This window comes from Eptatretus burgeri, chromosome 15, assembly GCF_056783735.1.
Source record: "Eptatretus burgeri isolate ZD-2024b chromosome 15, Ebu_testis_v1, whole genome shotgun sequence".
Lineage (NCBI taxonomy): Eukaryota > Metazoa > Chordata > Myxini > Myxiniformes > Myxinidae > Eptatretus > Eptatretus burgeri.
In genome coordinates, this window is record NC_140975.1 from 49,395,152 (window position 1) to 49,408,471 (window position 13,320).

General features: G+C 44.0%; 1 protein-coding gene across 19 annotated transcripts in view; it reads left to right on the forward strand.

Moving 5' to 3' along the window:
* LOC147012133 (neurexin-1-like) overlaps positions 1-13,320 on the forward strand; it is a 1,392,023-nt gene that overhangs the window by 761,719 nt on the left and 616,984 nt on the right. For all 19 annotated transcript variants that reach the window (XR_015052060.1, XR_015052059.1, XM_085858522.1 and 16 more), the window contains one exon: positions 5,275-5,397. Coding sequence is in view for 17 of the 19 variants with exons in the window: in XM_085858522.1 (XP_085714648.1) it covers positions 5,275-5,397 (123 nt within the window). In the remaining 2 variants the exon portion in view is untranslated. The remainder of the gene's footprint in view (positions 1-5,274; positions 5,398-13,320) is intronic.

A 13,320-nucleotide genomic window follows, 5' to 3' on the forward strand; every position in this document is an offset into this window, starting at 1 on the left:
GCACGCACGACCTTCGGTGCGGGCCGGGGCCAGACGTCACCGCACGGCCGCACGAGCGGCGAGGTGACCCCACGGACGTGTTTGGGATGCGGAGGTCGACAGCTGCGCCGTGTGTGCCCGTTTAAAAACACCGTGTGTTTACATTGTCACAAGATGGGTCATCTGAAATGTGTGTGCCGAGGGGCGTTGGCCACCGTTAAGGTCATGGACGGCGATGTGTGAGGCGACCTCGGCGACCCGGGGCGGAACCAGCAGCCGTTGATGGGCCTGTTTTCAATTTGCCCTGCGGCGGCGCGCCCGATGATGGTGGAAGTCGAACTGAACGACATGCCGATCACGTTTCAGGTTGATACGGGAGCGGCGGTGTCGATCATCGGCGAACAGGCCGCGCGTAGACTCAATGACCTGAAGCTTATCAGGTCCGACCTCACACTGTTCACGTACACCCGCGAGAAGATAACGCCAGTCGGGATGGCAGACGTGTCTGACGGTACCACGGCCAGGTCGCCATGATTCCGTTGTACGTCGTGCGGGGGAGGGGTCCGTCTCTACTCGGCCGAGATTGGCGGATCCGCATCAGGCTAGATTGGGCCGCCGTTCACCTTGTGCAACCCGCGCCGAGCCGATGGGAGGATCAGTTGGAGAAGATTCTTCAAAGACATCAAGGTTTGTTTTGCGACGACCTTGGGAAACTCAAGGGTGTGGAGGCAAAGCTCTTCCTGAAAGAGGGGGTGGTTCCTCGTTTTTGTAAACCACGACTGGTGCCATATGCCCTGCGGGACAAGGTCAAGGGTGAACTAGATAGGCTGGAGGCCTGTGGAGTGATCAAATGGGTGCCGTACTCAGATTGGGCCACCCTGGTCGTCACGGTGCTGAAACGGAATGGAGACATCCGATTGTGCGGGGACTTCAAGTCCACGGTTAACCCGGGGCTCAGCGTGGAGCAATATCCACTGCCGTCAATCGATGAAATATATGCACGATTGGCGGGGAGTCAATACTTCACGAAGCTTGATCTGCGTGATGCATATTTTCACCTGCCGATGGATCCTGGGAGTAGCGACCTTTTGACAATCAACACGTGTCAAGGGCTCTATCGATATACCCGACTCTGTTTTGGGATTGCTTCGGCCCCGGCCTTGTGGCAGAAAGCCATGGATCAGGTTTGCATTGGCCTGCCCACGCAAACCTCCCTGGACGATGTGCTCATTGCGGGGAAAACGGCGGACGAGCACCTTGCGAACATTGCCTAAGTGCTGACGAAGCTGGAAGCGTGCGGCCTGCGCTTGAACAGGGACAAGTGCGCGTTCTTCAAGCAGCGCTTGGAATACCTCGGGCACATCATCACGCCAGAAGGGCTTTTGAAAGGCCCTCGGAAGGTGGAGGCGATTTAGCACATGCCACTGCCTCGCGTCAAGACGCAGCTGCGCTCGTTCATTGGTATTGCACAGTATTACCAAAGGTTTGTGCACGGGCTCAGCTCACAGCTTGCGCCGTTAACGCGGTTGCTCAGGAAGGACAAGCGCTGGGCCTGGGGGCCTGCACACCAGGCGTCGTTCGACCGTGTCAAGCGGCTGCTCACAGAGGATACGCTCCTCGTGCACTACGAGCCTGCGCGTCCGCTCTTATTGGCATGCGACAGCTCTGCATATGGCATCGGGGCAGTGCTCTCCCACAGGATGGACGATGGTTCCGAGCGGCCTGTTTGTTTTGCATCCCGGACCCTGTCCGCAGCAGAGCGGGACTATGCCCAGATTGAGCGCGAGGCTCTCAGCCTTGTCTGGGGTGTGCGGAGATTTCATCAATACCTGCTGGGGCGGCATTTCACTTTGCAGACGGATCACAAACCGCTTCAATTCATCCTGAGACCAGAACGCGGGGTACCGGTGGTAGCGGCCGCGCGAATACCATGGTGGTGTCTTTCTTGCTGCTCACGATTACGATATTCAGTTCCGGAGCACCGAAAAGCATGCGAACTGCGACGGGCTCTCACGCTTGCCTTGCACGGAGGGTCCAGCTGCATCTGAGTCGGCCGATCGGGTTGATGTGTTCGCGCTGGGCCAGGTCCAAAGCGGGCCGATCACGGCCAAACAGGTCGCGGTGGAATCGGTTCATGATCCAGTGCTCGCCCTTGTCGTCCAGGCGATTTCTACGGGGAATTTGAGCAATGTCCCTTCAACACCGGCATTTCAGCCTTTCATGTCGAGCGCATCGGAGCTGTCGTTGGTCCAACGGTGCGTTATGTGGGGAATGAGGGCGGTGATTCCACCAAAGTTCAGGCAGCGGTGTTTGTAAGAACTGCATGTCAGTCACCTTGGCGTCGTGAAGACCAAGAGTCTTTCTCGTAGCCTGTTGTGGTGGCAGGGGTTGGACAAAGACATTGAGCAGTTGGTTAAGCATTGTGCCACGTGTCAAACAGATGCTGATAACCCGCATTGAGCTTCGGGACTATGGCCTACCCCAGCCAGGGCCTGGCAGAGGGTCCATGTGGATTTTGCGGGGCCGATGAATGGCAAAATGTTTTTGATTGTGATCGATGCATTCTCTAAATGGCCGGAAGTTGTAGTAATGCAGCATACATCAGCAAACATTACAGTAGAAAAACTGCGGACGATCTTTGCTAATAAAAGATTACCTGAGTTTCTGGTCTCTTATAACGGTCCGCAGTTCATCGCAGGTGTATTTGATGAGTTTGTGCGTCAAAATGGTATTCGACATCTAAGGTCCGCACCGTATCATCCTGCGACAAATGGGCAGGCGGAGTCGTTTGTTAAGATGTTGAAACGGGCTTTGCGCAGGAGGGGGGGGGGGGTGTTGCACCTGTGCAGACGGTGGTCGATGTCTTTTTGCTCCAATACAGGAATGCTATTCATCCTGTCACGGGCGATTCTCCTGCCATTCGTCTCTATGGACGGGCATTGTGGTCCAGACTGGATTTGCTGCGACCTGGAGGGTCGGTGAGTGGGGCGGTGTCGTGTCCGACGCTGCTGCGCAGTTTTGATATGGGACAGGAAACGGCCGCGGTACTTGGAGGATTTTGAATGTTGTTTGGTTTCGTTTGGTCATGTTATACTTGTCGTTTCATCATTGGAATTGTCATTTTACGAGGGGAGGAGTGTGCTGTATCACGTGATTGGGTTTTCGTATATCATGACTCGCCCGCTCGGGGTGGCAGTGATGTACACCCGGACGCGCAATAAAGCGGAGTTACTGCTACGCTCTCGCTCCCCCATGTTCCGCAGCGCCTCGGACACCACATATACTAAATGTTTGAGATTTTAAAATAAATAGTTTGAAGAAGAAAAAAATAGATAGCTCCAGTGAACTATACCGCTGAAGTTGTTTGCATTGATCAAATTCTTCCAAAGAGTACTTGACTGAATCGGGAATTGATTTTTTTAATAATTTTTTATTTACTCGATTTGAACAAAACTTGATACTGTACATTGCAGGAGAATGGTGAGTAATGTGGGCCTAAAAATGTTATGCTATCTTGTATCGTTTTGGCTGTATTTTGGGAACATTCATATATATATATATATATATATATATATATATATATATATATATATATATATATATATATTTTGAGAGTTTTAGTAATATGTAGATTATAAACGGGATTGAATGAGACTCACCATTATTATATGTGAAAAAGAAGATGAAGGACTAAGATTTTTTGTTTTAATATAAATTGTAACCGGCCCATCTATCCTCAACTTACTCAACTACATCATACTGTTTGAAACCGGCCCCTCTATCCTCACCTTCCTCACCTATATCGTACTGTTTGAAACCGGTCCATCTATCCTCTCACCTTCCTCACCTATATCGTACTGTTTGAAACCGGCCCATCTATCCTCACCTTCCTCACCTATATCGTACTGTTTGAAACCGGCCCATCTATCCTCACCTTCCTCACCGATATCGTACTGTTTGAAACCGGCCCATCTATCCTCAACTTACTCAACTACATCATACTCTTTGAAACCGGCCCCTCTATCCTCACCTTCCTCAACTATATCGTACTGTTTGAAACCGGCCCATCTATCCTCACCTTACTCAACTACATCATACTGTTTGCAGATTGGGCTCGATTCGTGATGTCCCCTGTAGGAAAATTTTTGATGGCTGGACGGACACACACAGTCAGGGACGGACGGACGCAGGCATGCCAAGACTGAGCTCCTTTTATATTATAGATCAACAACAAAAAAAAAAAGATTACATTTCCCACATTGGGACACGAGTTTCGGCTGTCATTTGATCTGACATTATCTGCAACTCATTTTCCTCGGTGGTTATGAACTTTTAGTTGAAAGAATCCATCGTTTAACAAGTCCACCAATGCAGACCGACAATAGCTTTCATGGAGACGCGTATTCCGGTCTAAATACCTCCACCACCAAAGGTGGACAGAAGTTGTGTTTTTCACCCCTGTTTGGTTGTCTGTCTGTCTGTGAGCAGGATATCTCAAAAGGTTATGGATGGATTTGGATGACATTTGGTGGACAGGTTGGGTGTGTGACAAGGACAAATTGAAAAGAATTTGGTAAAGATCCAGGTTTGATTCCTGCGACAATAATTTTTCGCTCAGCTGGAACGTAATTCCGGGAAGCTTATGGGATGGCGTGTCGTCAGTCTGTCCATCCATACATCTGTCATTCCACAAGTACTTGCAGCTTCTCTGAAACTACACACGTGATTTTGATGAAACTTGACCACAATCTTCATCACCTGGTATGTTCCAAAGTTTGTTCATGACATTAAAAAAAATATCGGGCTCTCAGGAGGTGTACGGGGGTGGGGTGGGCATCGTGGGGGTTGCCCCCAAAATAGGTATTTTCATTCTTCTCAGAAACTACACACACAATTCTGATGAAACTTGACCACAACCTTCATCACCTGTGATTATCAAAGCTTATTCACGGCATTAAAAAAAAATCCATACGTATTTACTTTCTTCTCCATTACATAATTTGTGGGTCATCCACACCTACCAATGGTTCCCTGGTTTTCTTATCCAGCCACCACCAGGTGAGTGCCCAGGGCCATTGCCCCGATTTTTAAGTAATTCTTTGCCATTGAGTGACAGAGCCAAAAGCGATATATAGCACGATATTAAAAAAGCTATGGAGGAGTTTTGACAAAACTTGGTGGGTGAATTAGGGAGGTGACAAGAACAAGCGTAATGGTGACAAGAACAAGTGAATTGGGTGGAGTAGGTCTGAATATTGCCTTGAACTTATTTTGCGTGTGCTCTGTCGTGTGCAGTTGTTCCAGATACAACATGCCGTGAGCACTCGTGTGCAAATTATGGTGCGTGTATGCAGCAGTGGGGTGGCATCTCCTGTGACTGCAGAATGACGTCATACATCGGAGCTTTCTGCACAGACCGTAAGTCGCATGGGGCATGCATTCTTGAAGCGCATCTGACAAACGCCTCTTCCAAAAATATCCTCGTAAATCTTACCTTTCAATACGAGACCTCACGCAAACTTAACATTTTGTCCAGATATTATGCTCATACCTTGTAACAACTCTTTACTTCCTGTAACTTCCAACCTATATCTTTCTTTAAAACCCTTGAGGTAGCTTTTTATGAGTCATTGTTTAATATTTCTATCAGAAATTCATTACGCTTTGTACAATTGCCGCTTTCGTGCACATCTTGTGTTCAAGAGGCACATTTTGTGACAAACTGTGGTACACATTTGTGTCCTGTTTTCATCAATTGCTATGAGTGCCAGTGGAGAATCAGTCATGCACATATGAAGGAGTGGGAAAAGGGGGTAGGGAGCACAGGGAGGTGGGAAGTGTGTGAATTTCAAAATAAACAAAATAACTCGAAAGTAGGAGCGTCACTCAAGGAGTGCGATACCATGTTGACAGCAGTGACTTCGTCGTGATGACATTGGATTAGCTTCCCAGAAGTTTTGTTAGTTCAAATGTTGCAGAAGTAGTCGTCTTGAGGATTTGGATTTCTTGCCTTTGGAAGCAGAACCTGTCTCAGTGTAATCATCATTTTACTGTCAGATTGTTGTTGAAGACCCTGCTGGTGCACAAGGTTCTCCACATTTTGCAACATACATATACATTGTGTTCACAATAGTTTTATTTTTATTTTTTGGGTTCTACATGAAATTATTATTTTTTGCCTCATCCAAAATGTGTACTCTATTGTAATCGATCTGTGTCGGTGAATGAGTGTTTGAGTGTCCACACGTACATCTACTTGAATATAGATTGCTCATTCTCAGGTCTATCGGAATCTATATACTCCAGCAATTCTTTACAATTGCATTTAATGCTTTTTCTTGTTGTATATTATGTTCAGTGGGAAAGGTTTAACAAAAACGAGCAAACCTAACTTGTCAGGGTACATTAAAGCACATGGAACTACTTGTGCCATTTAAATATCATGAGTTTACCAGGAGCTTACCAATGTGAACACAAATGGCCCATGCTTACCACAATAGGTTGAGCTATGAATTTATAAAACCAAAGAGAATAATAGTAATAATTGTATTTATGATATCAAGATTAACAGAAATGTGAACCTGTTACATGTACCTCGCGGCACGTGATCCAAAGCAAAGCAGGAAATCCCTGTTTTTTTTTTTTTTAATGTGAAAGAATCCCAATGATCGGTTTGAAATTAAGTAAAACATTTTGATGGAAGTACTATAAACACAGACCTTCAAAAACATGAGTCACTCATTGGATAATGAAGAGTAACCCCACCAGTGAATGGTGGCACCGATTAGTAGTCGTTTAGTTATTCACGGTTATGGTTGGTGGTTCATCTTAAGGTTTAAAATCAGAGGTTGTAGAGGATTTTCTTCATGGAATGAACCAAAAAGTAATTTCCAAAGGCTATTTCATATTCTATTAGCTCCCAGCATTTTGCCATGGATGTTTTGATAAAGTTCCCAAACTTATGGCATCATCTCAAATTCATAGATCCGATATGCTTTGAAACCACCAATCAAATATGCTCATAAAGTCATGTGCGTGCAATAATAAATGGATGGCACATTTTCCAACGAATAGAAGAGTGGTTAGGAACTGCAATGAAAATATGCTCTTAGGCCATGTGTATGCAAAGTGGAAGGCAAATATCCTGCAGAGGGTCAACAGCACCTTTGTTCCATTGTGAAAGCCAAAATCTATAATTGAATTATTTCCTTTGAATGTAAGCTCCGAGGTCAGCAGTTTAATTGGTTCCAACCCTGGCTGAGTCGTAATAAAGACTTCAAAAATGGTACATGCTCCTCCCTCAACACTTGAAACTAAATTTTAGAGAATATAGCATGGACAAACCCTGTGTGTTGGCATCCCATGGGGAGGCAGCTCCATCCTGAAAATTTATTTGCTGACTGTGGAAAGCAAAATGCTGCCACTGCATGGTACCGCTGGCACCCAGGGTGTTCCAGAAAGAAACGTCCACCAAGGTCAATGGCCATGTTTGTCTGATGTCAAGACATGTGTTGTCAGGGTTCTCTGTCTGTCATGTGATTGTGTGATTTGTGTCTGTGACTGCTCTTCCATGAACCTTAGAAACCGTAGAAAAAAAATGATGCTATGGAAAGTGTGTAAGCAGCAGACAAGGAGCCACATTACAAGCATAATTTAAGCAACGGCAATCATAACCAAAAACATTTTTTAATGGTGAAAGTAAAAAAAAAAAAAACACGAATAAAGAATAACTGATACAAAAGTCAGGAAGTGGAGGATGAGCCTGCACAACAAATGCAAAGAAAGCACAATATGGCTTCATGATTTTGGAAGTATATATACAGATGTATATACATATATATATATATATATATATATATATATATATATATATATATATATATAATTATATATATCCGAGCTAAATATAACCACGACATATTATATATGCGCATAACTGACATAAGCAGTGCATACATGGCAAGTTGAAGGCGACAAAAAATGGGTTGGTCGGAATCGAAAGTGGGTATATATATATATATATATATATATATATATATATATATATATATATATATATATATATATATATATATATATATATATATATATATATATATATATATATGAAGAGCACAAGGGGAAAACCAGAGATGTCAGGATAAGTCAATTTTGAAGAAAGTGAAAAACAAAGTTTCAAGACTTTGATGGACTGTTTTATAACTGTCATATAGATTTCTTTTCCAATAAAAGGAAGAGTGATCATTGGCCGATCAAATTAAGCATGTAGCATTTGCCAAGCTTCTGTGTTATTTAATTTAAGAGCAAAGAACGAATCAATGTTGCAAACTGACATCACTGGTTTTTCCCTTGTTTAATAATTGCCATGCAATTTTAACCCAGGATGTGTAGCAAATTCATACTTGTTGGTTATTCGCATACATTAACATGACTTTGGTGATCACAGATTATTTTTTTCAACATTAAACGGTCATTGTTTTTTTTGTTTGATTGGTGTTCAACGCCATACTCAAGGGTATTTCGCTTATATGATGACGGATTCTCCATTTCTTACTCCGTACTACTTAATATTATGGAAAACCGGGAGGAAACCAAGGATAAACCACCCCGCGATAGCCGAAGTCACCTCATGCGACTCCCTCATATACTTAAGCAGGTTGATTGGGTGGTGGGTACATCGAATGAGGATGGGTACTCAGGCGCGTTAACCATTAAGCCACGGCGTGGGTCCCATAAAAGTTGCCATAAAGGTTTGACCAGGCTTGAACCACGATATGCACCAACTATGGAGCCCATGATATAACCAAATAGGCCATTGTTGTGCTCAGAGTTTATGCTGTGATAGTTTTACAACCTTTTATAACTTAGTTTCTCAACTCTGAATATTATGATGGAACAGTTAACATGAATGATGCAGAAAGCCAATCTTATCTGAGTGAAAACTTTCATTTTAATACTTTGCAGAACACAAAACCTGTGATCAAAAATAATAGATCCATGATATAACCAAATAGGCTATTGTAGTGCTCAGAGTTTATGCTGTGAAAGTTTTACAACCTTTCATTTTTTAGTTTCTCAACTCTGAATATTATGGTGGAACAGTTAACATGAATGAAAGGGAGATAACTAGCAGTAAAGTACTGACAACTCTGGGTTTCTACTTGTTCAGCTTTGACAACACTTGTTTTTTCATTGCACGGCTAAACTATATACCATATAAATTCTGTGACACCCCTGGTTATTTGTTAAAGTAATATTGTGAGAGGAAACCTTTTGTTGCCAACTATTGGCAGGTGCAATAACCCTGAAATTTATAAAAAGCGACATCACCGGTTTTCCCCTTGTGGTCTTCATATACATATAAATATACATATAAATGTATGTATATATATATATATATATATATATATCCATATATACATCTATACATATATATATATATATATATATATATATCTATATATATATATATATATATCTATATACACATACACTAGTAAAGGTGCCGGTCTTCGACGGGCATCACTGGCAACATATGGTAAAAGACAGATAGCATGAATGTATTTTAAACAATATATTATATCATTTTTATCCATTGATTATCATTCAGGTTTTCCACTTCGATGACATTACCACATAGTTTAGTGACTACACAACGTGTACCATTCGTGATTTCCGGAGGATCCATAGAGCGCATTAAAATTATAGGGCACCTTACTTTAAAGTGATCCAAAAGGCTGGATCAGTTTCGTCTACATATTCATATCTTGTAGATTTTAGCTGGTCAGAAAGTCATGGTTTTGTGAAGAAACTACTGCACATGGAAAGTGCAAATTAGTCAGGTATGAACTCAACTGTTTTCTCCCCAAATGGAGCATGATTCTATGAGCTGAACTCATCTTAGTGGTCCTCTAAAAAATGGGAAACATTTTTATTTCTTTTTTGTGCAATAATTCCTCCCATTTTGCAAATGGAGAACATGAACGTTTTAACTACCATAATCATCAAAACGAATTTTGAGAGGCCTCTTAAGGAAGACAATAATATCATTACTATATATGTCAAAGCTTGTTTCATTTCATGCAGTGACAAAAATCTGATGGTGGAACAAAAAAAGGGGTGTGCCAAATATATATATATATATATATATATATATATATATATATATATATATATATATATATATATATATATATATATATATATATATATATATATATATATATATATATATATATATATATATATATATATATATATATATATATATATATATATATATATATATATATATATAGCCTGGTGTGTTGGCGCAGTGGTTAGGGCAGCGGCTTGGGATCCAAAAGGTCCTGAGTTCAAGCCCCGTTGGGCCACTGAATTAATACACCAGGGGGTTGACTCAGCCTGTCATCCTTCCGAGGTCGGCGAAATGAGTACCAGTATACTGGGCCGGTGTATACCCCGGTTAAAATAGGTGTACCATATCCCTGTGTCGTAAGAGGCGACCAGGGTTGCGTCAGGAAGGGCATCCGGCGTAAAACATGTGCCAAATCACTATGCGGATCGGATGATCCGCTGTGGCGACCCCTAACGGGAGCAGCCGAAAGGAGAAGAAGAAGATATATATATATATATATATATATATATATATATATATATATATATATATATATATATATATATATATATATATATATATATACATACATATATATTGTTGCGAATTCGCACCCGCCAGCATGCGAACGGCCGCGTAACTCGAATCGCGGCACGTCGCCACCGGACGGACAATTCTGTCGTGACCCTCTCGGACCAACGCCGGGAGCTAGTCACGGGTGGGCCTTTCGACCTCACCACGATCGTGCCAATCGGCCACCCGCGTAGGATAGGGTTGTTCGCCAAACTCGACCTACCTAAGTACCCACGTGGATGGTAAACCGGGCGATTGTATCTCACCGCAGGTCGACTCCGGACACGAGCCACTTGGGCGGCCCGTTCCGTACTATTGGGATAACCGAGCGGTGTTATTGTCGACCTCGATGGTTCAGATTATTTATCGGGATCTTGCACCCGCCACGAACCCTTTACGTGAAGCAGGATGGAGAGTCAATGGAGGAAAGACAAAGCGAAACGGGCATAGTTCAACAAGCAAGCATTTTATTTCCCAGCACACAGAGAGCACGTATATACAGCCATTCACAAAAAGCAAATCCAAGAAAAAAAGCAGTTAAAACCGACTACGCGCACACACGGCAACACTTGTACAGTTTTACTTCACAGACGGCGCCAACACAGACATTTGCACAAAAACCTCAAAGAAAAGAAAGAAGCCACCCTCACAGACAAGGAGGCAGACAGGCCCGTAGGCCAAATGTGCACATGACCTGGAGGAGCGGCCAGGTCCGCGAGACCGGGGAGGTCTTACCCGCGTCCTCGTGACGCGTTGGCGGGCAAGCCACAAAATGTGGCCGCGCCGCTGTGCCCTGACTCCGTGCCCCTTGGCGGGTTTCGTTGGCACGACGTTTGGGGTGGGTTGAGAACGGGGCCCCCTTTTGCACTATCTCAGCATGGGGGAAAAGGGGGAATTGTTGATGCCCTGGGGGAGGGGAGTGGCTGGCTGGCTTGGGTCCCGCGACAAGACGAGCGATCCCCCACACCGCAACCTCGTTGCCGACCGCCGTCCTTCCTGCCTCGGACCCGAGCTCCCTTGCTTGCAGTTCCAGCACGCGCACTCGACTCCACTCCGCCAACGCACGCTCCTTGTCCCCCAGGAGCAACCTCTCGACGACACTCTCCAGCAACTCCAAAACTCAATCGCTCTTTCTTTTCTCCAGCTCCACACTCTCCTCCGACCTCAACTCAAACGCCCGAGTCGCCTTCCGCTCGCACCTTTATAGCGCTCAGGAGAAGCCAATATGCAAATTTTAGGATCAGAACGCGATTGGAGGCGGGGCCACGCCGCCCCCCCCCCGGTCAGCCATTGGTTGGGCAAAAATGGGCGTGAACCTCTCCTGATCCTAAAATTTGCATATACGGACTTCACATACACATTCTTGGAGGCGGGGCCAAGCTGCTCCGCGCTCGCCAATTGGACGGGGGAGAAGTGGGCGTGAACCGTTTCTGATCTGAATTTCCCCTAGGAAAGGCCACCACCCGCGCTCGTGGCTCGGTGCGCTCGGCACCAATTGCTGAACGGGCCCGAGACAGCCCGACGTTCAGTGTTCACAGGTGGTGGGGTTATTGGTTGTGAAGGAGAGAGGCGAAGGTGGTGGAGGGTTTTCGGTGGTGGTTTGATGGTTATGGTGCCGTTTGGGGATGGCGGTGATGCGATGTTTGCAGGATGGAGTTGTGAAGGTAAGGGTCGTGGCTGTTTGTGTTGTTGGCGGCTTAATGGTCGAAAATAACAATAGAGAAAGAAAAAATGGCCAACTCAAAGCGTCGCAGCCCGGATGAATCACATAAATTCCCTCTATACAACGGGTTTAGGCTAACTACACATGTACCTATGAAGATATCTCACCTGAGGGTCCTTTCTGGTGTAATGCGAATTTCCACAGCCGTAACAAAATATATATATATATATATATATATATATATATATATATATATATATATATACATATACATACACATACATACACACACACACACACACACACACACACACACACACACACACACACACACACACACACACGATATATGTATATGTATATATATATATATATATATATATATATATATATATATATATATATATATATATATATAATCAGACACACTGCCTGACTGTTATGGCCAGATTATGTTTCACACGGTAAAAACACATATTCAGCAAAGAACAACCGTTCCGGCTGCCACCCAAACGATTGTTCCCGCGAATACAAACCGTTCAACCAGAAGGCACGTGATGCGATCGGTGGGTAAATCAAAACATGTGGAGCATTACGAGCACTCTCCCAATCTACATTGGATGGAGCCCTACACCAAAGTATCAAATCCAATCCGGATGCCTCGGCCCGGCGACTCTGTCAAAAAAGATTACGTGCTCAAAATCAGTTAAACATCAAAACTCAGCTTATGGGCCAGTGCACTTGGAATTATCAGAGGTATATATAACCATGATATATTATATATGTGCATAACTGACATAAGCAGTACATTCATGGCAAGTTGAAGGTGACAAAAACCCTAACAGCTTAGGGTTGGTAGGAATCGAAAGTGGGGTTTTTTTAAACCTTGGTGTGCTGTGACCACAGATTTGCGATGAGATGAAAATAATTGAAACCAATCTTTTGTTTTAATTTTAGTTATTAGTCTAACTTGACATCCAAGGTGGTT